The sequence below is a fragment of the Vicia villosa genome, linkage group LG4 (genome assembly GCF_029867415.1).
Source record: "Vicia villosa cultivar HV-30 ecotype Madison, WI linkage group LG4, Vvil1.0, whole genome shotgun sequence".
Lineage (NCBI taxonomy): Eukaryota > Viridiplantae > Streptophyta > Magnoliopsida > Fabales > Fabaceae > Vicia > Vicia villosa.
Genome location: NC_081183.1, coordinates 195,773,492 through 195,796,250, shown reverse-complemented (window position 1 = coordinate 195,796,250; position 22,759 = coordinate 195,773,492). Strand labels below are relative to the sequence as shown.

The window sequence follows — 22,759 nt, the reverse complement described above, 5'->3', positions numbered from 1 at the left end:
CGTCTTTACATAACCCAGGAACTTCGGTCTGCGAGGGTATTTTTAGAGATCATAACGGCACTTTTGTTGGAGCTCTTTCTCATTTTTTAGGTGTCTCAAATTCTGTCATTGTCGAACTTTCAAGTTTTATGTTACCCATTGAATTTGCCAATGAGAACAATTAAAACCACCTTTGGTTGGAATCCGACTCAAATGCGGTGATTAAGGCTTTCAATCCATCTTATAGGGTGCCTTGAAAGATTCGAAGTAGATGGATTATTTGTGTTAGTATAAATTCTTATATATCTTTTGTTGTTTATCACATTTATAGAGAAGAAAATACTTGTGCAGACTCCCTTACTAATTTCGGTTTTACGATTACTGATTCAATCTTTTTTACTGTGACACCTTTTTTTTAAGAACTGATTTTGTTAAGAACAGTTTCGGTTTGTCTTTCTTTAGATTCTCTAATCTTTAAACGGGTTTTGGTTCCGTCCCCCGCTTTTGTTTTACTCTGTTTTTTAATTGATGTTTAGCCTTATTTAAAAAAAACCCTTAAACCCTGCTACTTCCGACCACCGCGATGGCTCCATCCCTAATCATCTATACTTATGAAGACAACAAACCTTCACCCCCAAGAAATGATTCGTACTTATGAAGACACTTGTGCCAAGGGTCTCAACATCAGGTTTTTGATCATTACCTATACTTGGTTAAGATTTTGGAAAAATTGTATAATTTTGAATGTTTGATTTTAGTGTGGAAAAGGCAAAGAAGAAAATTTACGCTTGCAGCACAACCGCTTACACTGGATCGCAAGGATATTCACCCCAACAGAGCCATTGTCAAATAATTTTCATTTGTAGAAAAGTAATGCGCTTGCCTTGTTTTAGGAATTATGTGAATCTGTAAATGATGAACCTATATCTCTATAAAATGTGCAATCGACAAAAAAAAAGTAATTTCTTTATTTCAATTAAATCCAAATTGTGATTTGTTTTTGTTATCTTATGCAGGGAAGATATTGATCATAATCTGAGTCTGGTTGGGGGCTTGTACCGAAGTTACCAATATTTTTTTCTAAGTTGATTGATTGTCCTTGCCAATGGGGTCAAAAATTGAATCTATTGAGTTGTCATTGTATAATCTTTCCCTGTTCTCTTGTCATTACAAAGATGGATGTTGTATGTAAGGCTTTTACTAGCCGCCTCCTGGTATGTTTAAACATGTTTGAACTGGTTTATGTCAAACGCCTCTTTCTTTCCTTGATGATGAACCAACTTACATGGTTTTGTTCACACTTGTATTACTTACCCTAAGTCTGGTGTTATTGAGACTCACAATTCAATTTTCAGTTTCTACTTTTAAGTTTCTCTCATGTTATTATTACGTCTTTTTGTTGCCTTTTAAATTGTGTTTCTACTTTGTCTACAATGAGTTGTAGTAACTCTATTAACTCCTTCAGGTGTTTGCAGTATCAAGTGAACTTAATTATGTTGTTCTGTCTTTATTATTTATGTTGTCTTTTTACTCATAAATCTTCACTTCCCCTCTTTTCTTGGGTTTGATATTATATACAATGTGATTTTCATATATGCTGATTTTGTGTGTTTGAGCATATGGGTATTCTTCATTGGAATCGGAAGAGTGCTTCTTTTCTTTTTTTTCTTTGAAAGGTTTCAACTTTTTGTATTAGAACTGAAGGCTGTGTAGTGTTGAGGTAAAGAATAAACAATGGAGCATGTTGTGCAGCAAGGCCGTTCTCGGGCCGAGACTCCTACGTGTTCGGTTGCCTCTGTTGTTACCGGCACGGTCTTCGTCTGCTTCTCGGGTGATTATTCTATCCACTGTCTTTGTCTGCTTCCTGGTTGAGCGTTCTATCCACCGCTTTGGAAAGGTTAACACATTCAATCACAGATTTCTTTAAAATGATCTTCTCAATTAATCAACCCTTCTCTGCTGTTTGTCTTCCATTTTGCTAGATAGTATTGAATTTGCATTTTATTTAGTACTACTATCTTAGGAAATCATGTGTAAGTGACGTAAACAACCTAAGAAGCAATAATGCATAATAATCACATGAAGTACTCAAAGTAATAGCTTGTTTCTATGTTATCTATCTATCTGCTGAAAATTTGTGATTTTCCAGGTAAAATATGTAATGTATTTGTAATCTGGCTATTCTTCATATTTGTATTTTTTTTTGCTCTTATTTTCTCTGCTGTTGCTCATGCAGAATGCCTCTGAAATAAATGGCTTCATTTATTTGGACATCTGTAAGGTTTAGATTTTTCAAGAAAAAGAGTCATTTTCTCACAAATACACTTGCCTACTAACATATATCATGTAAAAATACTTTAAGTATATACTATATTTTTTTCATTTTAGTAGGATCTTACAATTTTTGTTGCGATCTTACGTTTTACGATCTTGTTGCCCCCTCTCGATCTTACAAAAATAATTGAGTAGGATCTTCCGATCTTAACTACGATTTTATATTTTACGATCTAGCTATTCTCTCCCGATCTTAGGTAAGATCTCGATCTTGACAACCTACTAGTTCGGCATACGCCTAGTTAGTGGAATGTGTATAGCTTTTATTTACTTGTTTACTTTTCCTTGTTACTACTGTCAATCGTCAATGACCTCATCACATGTTTCTTAGATGTTGACTGCATTGGAATGTGCTACAGAAAGGGAGAATTTGGCTTTAGACTATAAAACTAGCAGTGAGCTGTTAGGTTCTGTTTGCTCTTCTGGATGTCATCCAAATGATATCATTGGTGGTGAATGATGAGACTAGTTGTGTGATTAACTAGGCTTTAGGACTTGAAGTTGGTTTATGAACTTAGAACATGAGTAAGTTGGTACTATATAACATGAGTATTGTCTGATGTATTCATAATACTAATAAAACATTGTTGGTTCTTCAAGCATTTGTTGTTGGTATTTCTTGTTCAACAAAGGGCAGCTGGGATGTTTAGGACAATGAGCATAGCCAACACTGGTGGATCCCTCATACTGCTTCTTGTTTTCTTACTTGGAGGGTTTCATTCTTCCTAAATGTGAGTCACTAATCATTAATCAAACACTAATCAAGACACTAACCCTATGTAATTTGTTACGGTAACTGATCAAAATAGGAGAGTTAAGTTGAAGGATCATGCATCTATAATCTAGGAAGCAGAATGAAGAAAGATGTAGAGAATAGTTATACCTCCTTGAAGAATGCCATAATTAGACCATAATGAGCGAGGAGATTATCAAGAAAAGAATGACGTTGAAGTACAAGAAGTAGTTATTCCAACAAGAGTTTTTGGCCTTGAAGACTTAGTCTTAATAAGGACTAGCGAAGGAAAGAAGAGCGCAACATCTAGAAAGTTGGCTCCTAATTCAGAGGGACCTATCGAGTTGTGACCAACACTAGGCGAAGGGCGTACATGCAAGAAAATCTAACTAGAGATGTAGTACCAAGGACTTGAACACATTTAAGTTGAAAAGGTTTTATAGTAAAATGTAATGGCTACGAGCCTATGGATGAATTGGTTTTTAAACAATAACGAAAGTATTGTTTTTTTTCTTCAAAAAATTCTTTCTGCATAGAACATGACGCACAACAAAGGCGCCCCTCGGACCCAACTAAGACAAAACATGAGAGGCACGTTATATCCAATGGAGGAACAAATGAAGCTTGAAAATCTTCTGAAGATGGCATGGGAGTCCACTAGATCGAGACAACTCCCTCAAATGTTCATAATTACATTTTGGGTCCGGGAGGATACTTCTCAACCCAACCACAAAACAAATCAAAGGTTATTAAAAGGAACATGAATTTGATACAAACGCCATGACATTAGTCTAAGTTCTACCCGACCTTCAACAACATTTTTCTCATGGTCTATGTCTGTTGTTTCTAGTTTAACCCCATTCTTAGCATTCTTAAGTTGGCATTTTTTCTCGTGAAGAACCACCTGATCATCCTTTAACTTTTTTTGTGTTCATCAAATTTTACTAGATCCTCTAAGACGACCTTCTTCCTTTCAACCAAGAATTGGTTCTAAATCTTCATCTTATTTAAAGAGATAGAATAACAAAGACACTTACCCCTCTTCTATGTCTATGAACCATATTCAATAACTAAATGCAATACTGAAGTTGGCCCATAGATTATCAAATTTCTAAACCTTAACACTATTAACTGACTTGTTCACGGTGAAAGACACGTCTAACTTGTGCATGTTACACAAAGCCACATTTTACTACTAGGGTATATCCACAAAGTCACATTTTACTACTAGGGTATATCCATTTTCACTATATATATACTCTCTCTAGATTTTTATTTTGGTGAATCCTATACATACTCTAGATATTCACTTTATAGAATGTCTTATTCATAGGCACTTAAGTGTACCTTGTAGCATGAGTAGAAATTGGAATGCTGACTTAATTTGGGTCACCACCACCTATTCCATGTTCTAAATGATGGGACTATTTCAAGCTTTCTACTGCCAAAAAATGTTACCTAGTCAATTGGTCTTGTGCTACTTTTCTATCTCTTGTTTCACATGAAAAATAAGTGACAATGATTTCCACTTTCACTACCTATGTTTCTTATTAGTTCCGGTCCATATAAGATTTCTCTTGTACCATAAATCAAGTGTCCAAATCCATACAAACTGTTCTTTCAAATCTTGTGACATACCTTAAGCTTAAAGGCTATTTATGAGAGTGACATTTTTATTCTCCTGGTTGAGTCACATATTTTGTCAAAGGAATATGAATGAACACAATACTTCGAACATGCATGGTGGACACCTATGTTATATCATAGTATGTCACATAATATTTCTTTTTTCCAATTACTAGTTTCTATTTGAAAGAAATAAAAAAAAAAAAAAGGTAAAAAAAAATCAGTCAACAAACAAATCAAGTACTTTCTTTAATAATTAAAATACATGTTGGGATTTAATTATATTATCTATTTAATCTACAAAGTTATGGAACTCTAATCATTCCAATCATTGAAATAGTATTTTTACAGGAAAAGGGAAACAATGGATTATGGACCATAGAATAAGGGTGTTATGCCCATTGAGTTGGGTCATTTGCATATGTTTTTAGAGCTATTTGCAAGTTCCAAGTTCCAAGTAATAGAAACGTTTATTAACTAAACTATGATAAGGAAAACTATTACTAGTTGCAATTTTGTTGTGTTTTTTAAATACCAATTGTAATTTAATAATTGAATATAACAAATTTTATGATAAAAATATTGAGTTCAAATGTGAAATTGGTTAATCTATTCTACATGAACTATACATGAGTTTAATATTTTTAAATAAAAAAAAAACAGCTAAAAGAACATATACCCAAAACAATTAAATATTTACTATATATAGCAAGCACGTGCATGCTATAGAAGCAACGATGTGAGACATTTTTATAGATAAAAAATAACACGTAAATGAGCACTCACTCGTTGGAAAAAGAAACTTTAAAATATTTGATGATGTTATAAGACCTTCATTAGTGATTAAATATTAAAAATAATTATGAAAATTAAGTCAAAACAAAAGAATTATACATTATCATAAAAATTGTAAAGATACTTTATATATATAAAAAAAAAAATTAATGACAGCCTAGTCCAATGATATAAACAAAAGAGGATTCCAAGAATGGGTTATGAGTTGGAACGGCAATCGTGGGTATGCAAGCCCATTATGGGGTCAAAGGATGATTTTGGTTGGTTATCATTAAGAGAAAACAAAAGATGCATTCTATCATATAAAATAATTTTATACTATCAATTAATACAATTAATTTTATATTTTTGTATAGTTATTATTGATTTATTATTACACGACATTATAAAATTATTTTATACTATTAAGATATGTAATAAACGCTATCATTTACCACCCTATTTTGGCTTGATAATTTTAATTTTTCTATTTTAATTTTTTTATTTACTTTCCTTCAATGTTTTACAATGAATTATTCGTTTAATATATTTGGTAGTTTGGATGAAAAATGTGATATAATTAGGGATGAAAAATTGGGTTGGATCCATTAATTTGATTTGTGTAATTTGATGTTATAGAAAGAGTTAAAATTTAAAATTTACTACTATTAGCTGGGCAGAGCTGATTAGACTGTTAGGTTAATATAAATATAAAAAACAAAAATAATTTTTAAATTATTGTTCATTTTTTATTCATAATTCATTATTTATTTTCTAATTTTTTCTTTAAAGAGTAAAGAAAAAATTCAATTAATGTAATCACTTTAATTTTATAAATTTAACACTACATTTTTCATAATTTATTAATTTGTGAACTCATGAACTTTTTATGTTAGATTTTTGACTTATTATAAAATTTCAAATGATTAAATATGAATATATGAACATAACTCTTATAATTTTAGTAAAATATTGTGGTTTGGTCAATCTTGCTTTGTTAAGTAAGTGAAAGTGTCAAATTTTAAATGATAATTCTTTCTTGTAGTCCGACTTAATTTTTTGCAGGTATGATGAGTATTTAAATTAAATACAAAAATTATATTGCATATAAAATTTAAGTACCAAGTTAGTTACAAGAAAAATAAATTGCATACCTTAAAATAATAATTTATGTGTAGTGAGTTACTTGAAATCCTCAATAATAGAATATAAACTAATACATGCACAAATTTTCCTTTCAATGTAAATAATCATGCTATTTGTTAGAAATCGGTATTTCATCTTGTTTCGCAACTTAGTCTTGATAATTTTCATTGACGAAAAAAATCTCTCAATTGTGGCAGTAGAAACTGGAAGAGTCAGGATAAGACAAAGTAGTCTTTCAATAAAGAAGTAAATTTTATTCCTATTAGTTGAAACCAAATGCGAACATAATTTTTGAATAGTTGATAAATTCTTCAAATCTGTTTGAAACATCAAGGTTATATCGAGAAAGTATATCACATACATTTTTCTTAAGAGTTAATGTTGTCGTGTCATTCACAAGTGCCACATCAAAAAACCGATCTTATATTAAACCAAATTTGTCAACAAATCTTAAAACAAGAGTCATTTGTTCCTTGTTTGACTCATCACAAGCTTCATTAACAAGGATATTCTTCTGGTCTGGGCCGAGCAGACCCAATCAACGTGTCCTATACGAGCAGGCCCAAAAATGCTCTAGGCCCAGTTCACGATCCTCCCCTTTCGACTGTTATGAGTTCAACCCACATGCTACACGAAGAGCACGTGGTCAAACTCACTTACGAGGGATTCGAACAACTCCCTCCGAACCCTACGTTATGCTCATCTAGAATATGAGTCACTTGCTGACTCAGCCCTACCACGTAGAATTCTGACAGTTTCCTAAATAAGGAAATTTTGGCCTAGTGTTGGGGGCTATAAATACCCTCTTTCATTAGAGAGTCAAGTATTCATTATTCACTCCTTCACGCCTATTTTGTACTTTCTCTCCTTGCTCTCATTCTTACTTTAGCTTCAGAGTACCTTGCAGGTACACCCTCCCCTAGTTCACAAAAGATCATAGTTGCAGGCCCTGACGATCCCTTCTGATCAGGTAAGATCAGATACAAAATTTGGAATCACCAATTTCTTCATGGATATGCTTTCTAACCCTACTAACGACAATTTCCAAGAGTCTTCTTGATTTTTTTTGTAAATTATATTTGTCATTTTGTGGAGCATTATCCAACACAGCTTTTGCTACTTCATCATTATAAGATGCCAAGAGTTTAAGCAACTCAAGAAAATTACCTTGGTTTTTTGACTCGCTAGATTCATCATGGCTCATAAAAGCACAAGTTTGAAGTGTCAACCAACGAACAGTGTCAATTGAAGCCTTTAGACATAGTCGATTCTTTTTTCTTTGACTTGAGCTTTGTTTTCGGAAAACATTCTCAATATGTACATCTTTATTTAACTAGTCTTGATAAGCTTCCATTGTTATGTGTCGAGTGAAGATCCTTCCCTACATGCTTAAGAAAAGCACAATTCTTTCCATCTCCCATTTTTTTCAACCTCTAAAACCTGTAGTAATAAAGGCATCAAATCCATAATTTCCACTTGGTCCTTTGTTAAAAAGATAACATGGAAAACAATAGGCGACATCCTTTGAAGGTGGGTATTCTAGCCATGAATAAAAGATTTCAAACCAAGTTTCTTGAAACCGTCTTGGATGATCCTCATATAAGCTCTCCGTATTTGATCGACTTGATTTGGTTAAGCAATTTCACATTCTATGCAAAAATACTATTATTAACAAGTATAAATATAAAAATCTAACCTCCTGTGTTAATTGAACATCTCACTCAAAAATAAATAAATAAAAATACTAGTCAATAATCAGAAACATACAATTTTAACTATTACTTTATTTATTTTTAAGGGAAAGTGGGAAAATACAGTTATAGAGTTTAGGGAAAGTGATACATTTTAAAAAAATAATCAAACAATAATATATATATATATATATATATGAAAGAAAAATAATAATTACCTGAAGGAAGGAAGAAGTAGCAAAGAGAAGAAGATAAAATTTAGATATGTGTGAAACTAGGAGAAACTACGTTAGAGAAATTTTGTGTGAAGACTGTCTAAAATGGAATGAAATTTTTTCATATAATAATATTATTTTAGGGTAACATAGTAAATTTGCATGGTATAATTTTTTTTTGGCTAGGTCGTGGCCCACCACAACCCTTAGTTCCGCCTTTGAGTGCCTCCCATTTTAATTGGTTCTCTTCTATAATTTCGTGTAAGTTTGTAAATGGGAAGAGTTTAGATTTTTAGAGACATCATTGTTTTGGATCCTCTGAAGTCTTCTTTCCTTCTTTTTACCAGTAGTGTGTTTCAGTTTGTCTTAAAGTTGGTGAGACGGGGTCTTGGTTCAATGATTCTTGGGTGTGGGATATTGGCTTCAATGGGGTGGTTTTGAGTGACGATGATGCCTTGTTGTTAGAGGAGTTGTTATCGCTTTTGCATGGGGAGAAGCTTAAGCCTCATGAAGAAGATTGTTCTGTTTGGTGGAGACATAAATATGAGTTTTTTGGTTAAAGATCGCTACAAGAGGATTAGTGAATCTTGTTTTTCGGTGCCTATTTTGGAATCTTTTAAAAAAAGCGTTAGCTTGTTTATAGAAGTCTAAAGTTCCTAGCAAAATTATTATTTTTGGTTGGAGGTTAATTCTTAAAAAGTTGCCTACGAGAATAGAATTGACCAAGCGAAAAATCATTGAAGGTGCTCACAATATGGTTTGTCCCTTGTTTTTATAGAAGATGAGGACGTGTACCACTTGTTTTGTTATTGCTCTTTTTTTAATCTCATATGGAATAATTTTTATGTGTGGATTGGAGTTGAAGCTTCGTCTTTTGGGAGTACTTTGTTGGTTAAACTCCAAAATTTAAATTCATTCTTTTCCTTTTGATTTTATGGTCTTGCTTTTTGTTGGTTCATTTGGTCTTGTAGAAACTCTATTTTTTTCAAAGATAGTGTTCTTGTTAAGTTGGATGTGTTGAGTTTTATTAAGGTTTTAATTTGGAATTGATTCTATGTCTTCCATAGAAAATGGAGGAACAATTCTTGGTTCGATTGGTGTAACAATTCCGGAGTTTGTTTGAAGTAATTTTGTTGTTCTTGGTTGGTGTTTAGTTTGTGTTGGTAGGTTAGTTGTTTCTTTGTTTCTCTTGATTTCCTTAGTTGTATTAGGGTGAGCACCCCTAATACTTATTTTTAATGCCAAATTGCCTTTATAAAAGAATAATAAATATTATATTAATACAAATTATGATGAGTCTAAAAAAAATCTTTTATAATATGGATAAAAATTAAAATGTAATTTTTATGAAATGTCAGAAAATGCATAAAAAATATGTATTAGTATTGAGAATTTTCCATAACATTTTGTTTTCAATTTTTTGAGCCCATTCTATAAATAGGAAATTTACACACCTACTTCTCTATCTAAATTCTAAACACACTTCATCCCAATTGACACATGACATTTTACGACTCACTCACTTCCCCTAAAAGAAAGACTTAAATAAGTATTGCAAGAGAGCCATGAAGAAGGAACAAATAAATCTTGATGAGTACATTTTTGCTTTTCGACTTCAATAACATGTTTTAATTCTATTCACAGAACAATTCCATAACAAGTATCAACCAATATTTCACCCAATTGAAATACCAAGGTACATGAATAGAATTTGACCAATTTTGCAATTTAGCATTATTGTAACTTCTAGCAATTAATCACAAATTCGTGTTTTTTTTACACCATCAATATTCGACTCACCAGACTATCTAATCTAATTCGAGAGTCAGTTCTGATATCAAATAATTCTAAATCTTCTCTAGATCGCAATTGCAAAAGATCAAACTATAATTTACCCTATCAAATCTAATATCAATTATCATAAACTCTAAATCGACCCATATGAACCATCCATATCAACTATTTATTTTGACAGCTCTAATATACATTGCAAATAAGATTTTGTTTATTTTTCTCTCTCTTTATATTACATCAAAAAATAATTGTAGTATAGAATATTATTTTCAAGGTGTAAACTTTATAAATATGCCCCTACAACCTTTTACCATTTTAGCCGCGAGAAACCGGAATGGAAGGATTGGTGCTTGGGAGAAAGTAGATAGCAAGTGAAAGCAGAAATCTTTTTTTGTTCTTACTTTCACGTGGGATTGCATCATTACAACTCCCACAACCGCTACTCTCATTGCAACTTCCACATCATAATTTAACTTATTTTATTTCACTTCATAAAATAAATATTGAAAAGTAATTTTCTTATCTTTTTAGTCGTGAAAAGATTCCCCAAATAGTATTCAATTCAATACTCAATAATAATGAAAGAGAAAGTACAATAAGATTTAAAAATTCAATATTCTCTACAGCTCCATGTCATTTCATGAACATGAATCAAATATTACATTACATACACAATAATTTACAACAATAATAATCTTCATCATCATCACCTTCAACTCGCCTCCTTCACTCGGATCTCAACTCGGGACGACTCGCTTCTAGCCATCTCCTTATATCATTCCCCGGAGCATTGTAAAATTCTTTTTTCTTTCCATTGTGCAAAAATGCACATTAATTAAATTAAATACAATACAACTGAGATGGCTTCAAAAAATATTCTCATCCCTCAAATTTTTCAATTCTCACCACCATATAAAAAGTTAAATTAGGGTAAAAAATCAAACCCTAAATTTATCTGATATTTGATATTCGCAACTGCAGAGATTAATCACTCGAGTCACGATGAGATCAGATACCTTCACTTAAATGCCGGTCGAGTTAGAATCCGGGTGACTAAGGGTGAGAACCATATCAACCGGTCTGGTTCGGTTCGGTTGGACCGCTACCAAATATTTTTGTCACTGAGACCATGAAGGAGCGGTCGAGATTCAGGCCAAAAATCGACGTTAGTTCTAATTCCGACGTGGCAGCGTCTTTGAAAATCTTCAAACTCGAGATTAACGAACCGGTTCGATCCGTTGTTGGACCGGGAAATGAACCGGAGAGCTTCTTCGAAGAATTCTTCATCGCAGGGGATGGTGAGAGGACCGTGGTTTGAGAAACCGTATTCTTCTTCGGCTTGAACGAGAAGCTTCTGGAAAATGGGGTGGTTCAGGTACGTCGCGCGCATGATGAATCTGGTGTAGTTAGTTCCGACGCAGACTGCCACGTGTCCCGCGGGTACATCCGACGGTGCACGGTTGGCGGATGACATGCGTGCTTTGTTTCGCCAGCGGCGTAGCATCTGGCGGAGGCGTACAATGTGGCGGATTTTACTGCATTTTGCAGACATTTTTTGTTTGTTGAGGATTGTGTACGTTGTTGAGGTTGCTATTTTCGCTGCTTCTACAGTGCTGTTGTTGTTTTGTTGTTTGACCAAGTTGCAATGCTGGAGTAAAAAGAGAGAGAGAAGCAAGTTTGTGAGGGGTTTTGTATAGTGGGGGGAGATTGATGATTTATAGAAGGGAGGTTGGGAAAATACCCTTGGTGTTTGGTTATAATTACAAACTACTATATGTCGTTTTGTAGCATATTCAAAATCTAAAGTGTGAGCACTTAGAACTAGAAGTGACTTATAATGTACTCCCTCAGTGTATAATTATTAATTACTATTTCCTATATCTTAAAATGAATCAACTCTTAGAAATACATAATTTTTTTAATTTAAAATATCACTATTTTAAATTATATCTATAACTAATATTATTTATTTTTATTTTTCATTTTATGAAAAGCAAGTAATTAGAAATCCGACTAAATCTTAGGCTACTAAAATCACCATCAAAAAATTAAACGGTAAAAAAAAAAATTGGAAATCACAAATTATTACCAACTAAGAATCGAGATTAACTTTCAATCTGTTATTTGTTTAGTCAAAGTCAACAAGTGAAAATGTGCGACTCCACAACTACCATATATAAAAACCATTTACAAGCAACAAACAACTCCTCTCCTCCATTTTCTTCTCACTTGTTGAAAGACCTTTAAAAATATTGTTTTGGGCCAGTCAAAGATCTAAATAGTGCGGATTCGATTCGCCTTAAATCATTTCACTTGACCCAAGATATAACAAACAGTTCACACAAGAGACATGATACATTTTGTGATCTTCATTTTTTAATATATTTTGAATCTTGAACTGACTTGGCGTCATAATGCCAATCATGCAGGTACACCCCACACCACAGTGACGGAGATCAGCATCAGCGGTTCAAGACATACAAGTCACCAACTGCATTCATCCCTAGTTCGAAATAGAACAATGACATTGTATGTGGGAATCGACTTCTGATTCTTACGATTTCTACTATTTTAAAACTAATCTCCGATTTACCAGATTGTAACCTCCTCAGGTCACCGAATCAGGATCATTTCAGCGTCGAATGCAAATATCAGTCACTAGCAACTCATTTAGTTATCGTTCCAACTACGATCCATCATATTTATAGATATATGATTCCTTGGAGGACTCTACGAAGGAAATGAAGAAATCACTATAAAGTGAATGCAATTTCCTAGAAAATAACATCAAAGATTCCCATCCTATCTTCTGGTCTAATATCACCGTTATCTCTTGTCACCGATGTGGTAATTACTATAATGGCGTCGAAGATACAACAAGCTCATTGTTAATGGTCGACGTAGATCCGATACTAGAGTGCCTCTTATAGGTACAAAGGATCTCTTACCAGTGGACGAGGCCTTCTCAAACCAGATCCAGTAGGTCGTAAGGGAGCATGCCAGTCTCGCTACACTTTTTCTTAATTTCTTGGTTCAATTATGACTAGAAGAGAAGATGACTCTAGTGTCGATCTCCTAACATACTTCCTCCAGGAATCGTATCAAAAGATTGATACGACCTAGCGCAAATGTGGCCGAAGAGTAAGAACTCTAAACAAACCATAGCCCTAGATTGTCCAACAAGTTCAATCGTGCCCTCTAGGTGAGGTGGCTCGTGGTCATACTAATAAAGCAAATGAGGCTCACCGACCACACGCAGAGCCAAGTCTTCTCCAAAGGCACCCCTGGCAACAAGTATTCATTGTCCTCCACCCGATGCCGCAACTCTTTAGAAAGAGTACTAGATGAAGAGAGCAGGCCGGGCTACTTTTGTAAGGGTTCGGGGACGATCATCTTAAGGAAATTCACATTAGTTCGACCATACTCTTGACATTAAGAGATCCGACCATGACCCCGAAGGCAGATTAAAGCGGTGTTATAATTGACAATTTACTTATCTAGTTATTCTATTGTCTCAATGTAAGCCATTTTACTTCATTGTGAATAAAAATAGTTGTCTTCTATTTTTATCCTATTGCATTTTTTCTATCTACCTCTCTTTAGGACCATAAAGGTGAGTAGATAAGGATTACACACATTTCTACATAAACAAATAATATGGGTGAAATAAACCATAATTAGAGCCACCTTACTTTAGCCATTTAGACCTAGATATTTAGATCAATTTAGAATCTTTGGTATTTACCAAGGACCATATATTTGCAATCACTTCAGATCGAGTTTGAGTTTCGTTGGCAAAAAGCGCTCTAATATGAGCCAGAAAGTCCACATTTTCCACCACCTCCTTCACAGATTCAATCTAATAATCTAGGTTACCAAACACGTGTCTATTCTAGATTTTTACGACCAACTTAAAAGCTCCTAGTTTTGGATATAGAACAAAATCTATCCAACTAAGAGTCGTGGTACTAGACCAGGATGATAGAACTAACTCCACAAAATTGTGATGAGATAACTAATGGTTATTAAATCTAAGAGACTTAGGACCTCACATCTGATTGGAATACTTAAGGATAGTTTGAAAATTGTCATACATGTCCCTATGAAGGGCCCACAGAGATGTCTTGCCCTAATAATCCCACCACCCGTTCAATGTTAAGATCCAATAGAGCCTACTAGTGGCTATATCAATGGGTTGGAACCAAGTAAACCTATGCACTATGAGATGAATATTTATCAACTTCATTTGGGAGATAAAATATGATAATTCTAAACAAACTCCTAGAGAAGTTAGTAGTGGAACCAACTCATACCCTTCCATCATAAGAACAAAGAAAATTGAAATTTCCTAAGACATACCATACATCATTTCCATAGTTAACTGTATGTTTCCTTATATCATCCCACATGAATCTCTTATCATCCAAGATACTCTTAGAGTAGACATTAACCACAAAATAAATAATTCTATTAGCACCCCATTAAAAAACAAGAAACTCCTAAAACCCAAGGTCAGTGAAGGAGAACAAAGATCTACCCTTCAAAATACACCAGATCGAGGGGAGAACACCATATTCCCTAGAAAAAAAAGAAGAAGACCCTTTCATAGAAATAATTTCCCTATATATAATGAACAAGAGAATAAGAAACCTCACTATGTTTTATTTCTTGAATAGCCAAAAAATACAAGAACTTAGACAAAATAAGCTATTTAGCCTTACTCTTCTTAATCATACCACCCAAACCTCTATAGTTGATAGGAAAAAAATCAACATCTAGGAGTACCTCTAGTCGGTCAGAGATGCTTATGGTTCATATATCTTTTCTCCAAAGCCATAAGTTTCCTCACTTCTACCTCATCACGCACTTGGTATGCACACCCTAATTGTGGAGAAAATGGAGAAGAAACACCTTCAAGGAAAACTGATAAAGAAAAACCTTGAGAACTCATGACTATATTCGATATAGGCGTAAAAAGATATTCAGAAAACAAAAAAACTATAGAAGTACAAGGTCTAATAATAGCTAATTCGAGGGGAGGAATGGTGAAACCCTATGTCACCTAATCTGAAATAGGAACCACACTTGAATTTGGAACCTAATCTGAATAAGAGCCATCATATAGGAGTTCTCTAGATATGGAGTAACAACAATATCTGAACTCAAACACACTGAAAGCTCCGATTATGAAAACTTTGAAAGAGAATAAATAATATCAACACTCAATCTCTCAAAAAGATGCGTGGAATGTTTATCCCAAGAAACAGAAAAATGAACATGAGAAATAAAATCTAAGGACACATATAACCTAGTCAAAGATTATCCTTAATAAACCTTGGAAGAGCAATCAAATCCAAGGGAAGACTTTTGCTGAAGAAAACTGCAAGTTAATGACGCGAGGGGACATGAAGGATGAAAAAAAAAGAAAATGGTAGATTTGTGAATCGAAAATTAAAATTAAGAAGAAGATTACATAACCAACAAGATTCAAACACCACATTTGCAAAACCATGGTATTCTGCCTTAACACTAAAACAAGAGTGTTGTCAGCAACCCTTTGAAGAGTAGTTGATTCTTCGAGTTCTAATCTCGACTTTGTTGTTGTAGAAGTTGGCAACGGATCTTGTTGTTGAATATAGTAAAAAATCGGTAGATATATATATATATATATATATATATATATATATATATATATATATATATATATATATATATATATATATATATATATATATATATATATATATATATATATATATATATGCTCGAAAAACATTTTTAACACTACATGTGTTTTAGTGAATAGGGGAGTCAACATTTTCTAGTTGATTGACATGAGCTTGAGATTGTTGCATTAAGCTTTGGTGGAAGGAAATTCTTTTCACTTTGTGTTTCTGACTTGGTTATAGAGTTGGACAACTCTCGATTGTTTGTGGAACATAGCTGGAATATGATTCCAACATTGTTTGGCCGAGTCGTCAATCACAAGTATAAATTTAAGAATATCTTATAATACAATGACATACATGTACAACATCAGGACCATATTGATTTTTTTTTAGTTTGTCATTGTTCTTGATAATGGTCGTTGTTTGATGAGCTTGCTCATAAATTATAAATAATTTAATAATTTTATTAAATCATTAATGTTTATTTTCTCACCACACTCTTTATTAATATTTATTACTTTCTTTCTTTTTTAATTTCTCTTTAGTGATAATAATTTTAAAATTTTAATCATATTTTCTATTTTGAATATAAAATTAATTAGATTTTTTAATTTATATATAAATGTAGGTATAATTTATAAAATTATAATTATAAATTATAAATTATAAATTATAAATTATAAATTATTAATTATTAATTATAAATGTATATATAATTATACTTTATAATTATGTAAATGTATATAATACGTTTTATCTTATATTGGTGATCTTGCTAAAACTAAATGTATATGTTGTGATAATGACAAGGTTCAATTTAAATCAACACTTTAATATGTGGGAGCAAAGAACAATGACAACCAAACAAATGGCCTTAAGCAAAACAAACAAAAAAAGTAGGCGAGAACACACGAAGTTTGTTTACCCAGTACAATCAAATGATCTACATCTGAAGAAGAGGTCATTTCTCCAAGAACAAACCCTGATTTGTTATCAAAGTGTTTTCAAACCTCTCCAACTCTCAATATATGAATAACTAAAACCCAAGATATCAAGAAATATTATTTGACCATTCTAGATAATTCTAAAAGGTTTGCCTTGATTTCTAAGCTCTATTTTCTACCTTATGCAACTCCCACATAACAAAGGAGAGAAAACCCATATTTATAGCTAACAAAATATTAACGGACCCAAAATATGACCCATTAACAAACAAATCCACAAATAAGTCTAAAATTATCATTACCGAAATATGTCTCTTTTCTTTCTCTTTTTTTTCACTTGAAGTCTTAAGGCATATTACATCACTATGTTTAGTTTCATTTTTCAAAGAGGCTAACGCAATTTTAGAAGTTTAAAATTGATTCTGAAATAATATTGAGGTGTTTGGTTCTTCTTAAGTAGAATTTATTTTGCCTCCAAAATTGCTTATAGTTGAAGCTACAATTCATAGCTTTTGAGTTTAAACGCAATATTTACACTGAAATTTGTTATTCAACTCACTTTTACATAAATGTATCCAAATATAAATCTGTTGGATTTCAAGTGTGAAAGTGCTAAAGTCAACCATCGACTAGGAATGGAGGAAATGTTGAGTTTATAAGAGAAAGGTGACCCATACCCTCATTGTCTTAAGGTTTTGGATGGATATATGGCGTCAAGGTCTCTTGAACCATGAACGTTTGGACCATTTAGACTTCCGACCTTCCCCAGACTCCCTAACAAGTGATATCAAAGTCCTGGTTGCCTCGGTGGGGAGAGGAAATAGATCATAGTGTGGATCAATACTAATGATGTGAGTGACTCATTATGGGGGAAATTGTTATGTTTAAAGAGCTAAAGTCTCACATCGACTAAAAATGGAGGAAATGTTAGGGTCAAGGTATCTTGAACCATAAACGTTTGGCCCATTGAGACTTCCGGTGCTCTCCGGACTTCCCAACAAAATCACTTTACATCAAATACACTCTTAACCAAAATCAATTCACTCAGAATTAATTCTCTTCGCCGCTGCACCAAACATACATTAAATACACTAACAATATGTTTGATTTGACTTTTAGAAGATCCAAAAATAATTCTAGAGATGTAAAATTGATTTTGAAGTGATTTTGAGGTGTTTGGTTCTTCTAAGGTAGAATTGATTCTGCCTTCAGAATTAATTTTACTTTAAATAAAAACGTGTATCTTTTGAGTTTAAACGTGATTTATACATTAAAATTTGTTATTCAACTCACTTTTACATAAATGTATTCAAACATAAATCAATTATACTAAATTCAATTTTATTAAAATCAATTTTATCAAATTTAATTCTATCAAAATTAATTATGTTTAACGCGAATTCAAAAATATAGTAAGTTGAAATGTGTTGTATCCATCTTACATAGTAAGTTGAAATGTGTAGTATCCATCTTTCTTCATACCTCATTGATTTATATATAGAAAAGTCTCTAAAAAAGAAAAGAAGAAGCATTACGAATTCTACTTGACAATGTACCTTCTCGTTTGCTGCCTAATCAACTCTACCAATCAATTGCTCAAGGCTAGGCTGGCAGACTATTAAAATGGTGCCTTTTTTCTTCAAGAACTAAAAATATTACAAACGAACAAATAATCATAATTAAGTCTTCAAAAAAAGGCACCTTTTTGCAAACCTCCAACTCTGACCATACTCCATGTGCAAGGTTACCCCATCTCTTCTTTTCTTTATATTTTCCAAATATACAGCCAAAACACTTACATATTCTAATTCTAATTCTCAATATTTTGAGCATCTTACCCAATTAGATTTCAATTTAATTCACTTCTTATTTTAATTATTGATAGCTTAATTTATCAAATGGAATATCTACACTTGTCACTTGCTCACACCATTAACACTAATCATTTTCTTTATTCTCTATTAATAATTTAATTCAACTAAAAAAATCCATATTATTAAGTTCAACATTATTATTTAGATTTAAATTTGAGATTTCACAATTAAATATGATAATTTTCAATAATAATTATTATTTCGATTTTAAATTATGATCTTATTTATAAAAAAAATAACTTTTTAAATATATTGAATAACTAATATATCGGGACAATATATAGATCCAATATATTATCTATTCAATAAATTTTAAAAATAAAATTTTTTATGAATAGAATTCGAGAGAGTAATTAATTAAAGTACAATAAAATTTCATCAACAAAATTATATTTAATAGAAAAATTAGACTATGACAAATTACTTATATTTAATATAATGTCTAATATGTAACTAGAGGTCATGGATTCAATGTTGACTTTGGACATGCGGCCATGTAAAATTCTTTTGAAAGAGAATTTTACCATCAATTGTGATTTTATTTGACTCGAAGGATTAGTTTCTGCAATTACGCGTAAATGATATATATATATATATATATATATATATATATATATATATATATAATTAGTCTATGACAAATTACTTATATTTAATGTCTAATAAATTAATCTTAAAGGCTCACATAGCAAATTATAATTCAACACAAAAAATTGAGCTAAATAGTTAATATGATCCAATTTGGATTTGTGGGTCCAATCTACTAGTTTTAGTAATCACTAATATTGAAGCATGGTGCATCCCCCTGAATGTTACATTTGCTTAGTTTGATTTGAGCACAGAACCCCACTTGTTAGAACCTTAGGATCATGGCATTTATTTGCCTTGTTCAATGTTTTCCAACAAAACACATATCCAAAGCAAATCTCTAATATCTCATTAAGAAAACTTTAATGGACAAAACGATGTAAATAATGTCATATATGTAGCATGTGAATTATGTTCCATCCGTGTAGTTTCTTGTATTTTTAATCAGTCTTTGATATATGATATTTTAATTTTGGATTATGCTCAGACAGAAAAATTGGTAGGGAAACAAGAAGAATATATGCTTGATTTGAATAAGAGTATTTCCAAAAATGTAAAAAATAAGTACAATTAAGCTGAGAAAATGTTTTGTTTTTATTTCATCTGTTTATATAATTCCAAAACCAGGACATATCAGACTATTTTTGAGTATGTTAAAGGGTTGAGTATAATTTTCATTCATGGGTAAAATGTTTTATACAATTTGTAAAGTATATCACAATCAACAGTAGAGACTAAGCATATAAATATTTTTATATGCTTAAAGAGATTAGATCTAAAGAGATTTATTATACTTAAATAATAAATCTATATGAATAAGAAATAAACCTAATAACATACAAATTACAAAAAAAGATAAAACTATCACTTAAGATCTAATAAAAAATTAAAGAGACAGAGTAAGAGATATTGTACGCCGAATTTTATACTAGTTAAGTGTTTTGTCTTGCTTGCATCTAATACAATATTCTATGATAAATCATCTAAAATTTATCGTAGTCATCCACTATGAATTACAATAGCGTCCTTTTGTAAGGGTAATAAATAAAACAAAATATTGAAATGCTTAGAACAGACTACTAAATTATACAAATTAATTCTTGATTCTTCTTTAAGTGGGCACAACTCACAGGACTTCAAAACACTCCAAGACTCACATTATCTTGAGCTAAGTCACATAACTTCTTGATTTCTGTAGAGTTGTACTCACCTCGATCATCAGTTCTAAGAACTTTCAAATTCTGACCACTCAATTTTTCAGCCTTCACCTTGAACTTCTGAAACTCAGTAAACACTTCATGCTTAAACTTGATGAGTGTTACCCATGTCATTCTTGTGAACTCATCCCTAAAAGACACAAAGTACTTGTTTCTTTCAAGTGGAGGTACTTCAAATGGTCCACATACATAAGAATGCACTACTCCCGAAGCATGCTTTGCTCTTGGGGCCACTTCTGATGGAAATGGAAATATGAATTCCCCGTTTTGTGTATAAATACGTATACTTTGTGAATAGTTGTATTTTCATATACTTTTATACCATTTGATAGTTTTTCCCGTGTTTTGTAGGTAGTTATACATATTGGATCCTTGAGGAATAAAGTGTCAAAGGCACGACTTCAATTTCGCAGTTTTGGTGCAAGCCCGCTTAGCCACCATCAAGCGGATTTCCATAGGCTCAAAATAAGGATGACCAAAATCATCATTTTGGTTTCCATTCATTCATTATTGGATATAGCATTGAATAAGCTTTCCAACGCTTCGAACCGGGCGCAATTCGGAGTTACGGTTCTCGAGTTATGGCGAAAACAAAATCTGATTTTTAGCAGACTCCGCTAAGTGGCCTCTGTGCCGCTAAGCGGACCTGCGAATTTTCAGACTTGTTAAAAAGGGGAAAAATAACATTTTTAGGTTATGGGTTGGGTATTTTTGAGTCCCAACACCATCAACTTCATTCTTAGAGTAGGATTGGCTTAGAAAACAACACCGGGTCATGCACTTGGAAGATCGGAGGTGGATTTCTCATCAATGGGAGCTGACAACCCGCGAGATGTTTGGTTTATCTCTTCTATTCTCTGTGTATTTCTTTGTGTTGGGTTTGTTTGTATAGTTACTCGAATCTTATGTATATTTACCGATTGTAATGTTATGTTTAACTTGCTTTACAAATCTGTGTTGATGTTGTTCTGGATTTTTGCTCTATGCTGGGGATTTGGGTTGCTTTAGAGATAAACTTCTTGAATCCTTATCTAGGATGATAATCTGTTGGTTCTGAACTCTAGAGATAGATTTAGAGCTAGCATTCACTGTGGGTATCTGTACTTAATGCTTTCGTTAGAGATAACCTTAGTTGTGAGATGATCTCGTTTGTGCTCCAGAGATAGACGCTTATGTGAGAGATACGTGATGACATAGATGAGTATCATAGGTTGAGTATAACAGATTGGTAAGTGTATGTTTGTGAAGAGTGAATATATTTACATTCATGATAAGTTCTTTCTCTTCTAAGAATGTGTTTATTCTTTTCCTGTCTATATCTTTGTTTACTTTTTGCTTATTCAATCCAAAGTTCAAAACCGTAGAAACTGTTGAATGGCATCTCTCCATCTTTGAGGACGATAATTCCCGGATCAATATTTCCAAATCTTTTTTGTTGTTTGCCCTATACTGCATTTAACACATGCACCAGCTTCTTAGCACATAAATGCCCTAAGTTTCTAAAGTTCATATGCCTCAATCTCTTATGCCACATCTCACTGTCATCTTTTTCACTAAGGCATTTAGTATCAATTGTCTCCACATTTACCTTGAATATTTGATTTCTTCCATGCTCATACTGAATAATCATCTTCAGATTAAAATCATACAGCTTTAAGAAATTGTTCTTCATAGTTACTGAGAAACCTTTCTTAATTAGCCGACCTACACTCATTATATTTCTCTTCATGCCAAGAACATACCAAATATCCTTGATCAAATTTTTTCTTCCATTATTCACTTTAACTTTGACATTTCTCATACCTTCAGCATTAAGTTACTTATCATTAACACATCTGATCGTTTTCCTCTTTTTAGAGTCAAAATCAATCTACCATTATTTGTTTCCAGTTAGGTGATTTCAGCAGCCAATGTTGATATACCACCAGTCTACAAAATATCTACCATCAGATTCATAAGCCATAAATAGTACAGGATCGTCATCGGAATTTCCTCTAACTATGTTTTCTTCTTTTGACTTGCTTTGCTTATTTGACCAACAGACCTTAGCAAAGTGACCAAACCTATTATAGTTGTAATACTGAACCTTTCTCTTGTCAAGCTTCTCCTTTTTGTTATGATGTTTCTTCTCGTCAGAGTTGGAGGTTTATGACTTTTGAGAACTACCACGTCTCC

General features: G+C 32.5%; 1 protein-coding gene and 1 long non-coding RNA gene across 2 annotated transcripts; one reads left to right on the top strand and one right to left on the bottom strand.

The window, feature by feature from the left end:
- Window positions 1-525: 525 nt before the first annotated feature.
- LOC131594209 (uncharacterized) lies at window positions 526-2,048 on the top strand. Its single transcript, XR_009281310.1, has 3 exons — window positions 526-667; window positions 738-849; window positions 996-2,048. It is a non-coding gene; the product is annotated as an uncharacterized LOC131594209 (long non-coding RNA).
- Window positions 2,049-10,746: 8,698 nt separating this feature from the next.
- Window positions 10,747-11,991, bottom strand: LOC131594208 (indole-3-acetic acid-induced protein ARG7-like). Its single transcript, XM_058866295.1, has one exon. The coding sequence runs from the start codon at window positions 11,842-11,844 to the stop codon at window positions 11,395-11,397; it is 450 nt and encodes a 149-aa protein (XP_058722278.1). The 5' UTR covers window positions 11,845-11,991; the 3' UTR covers window positions 10,747-11,394.
- Window positions 11,992-22,759: the final 10,768 nt, after the last annotated feature.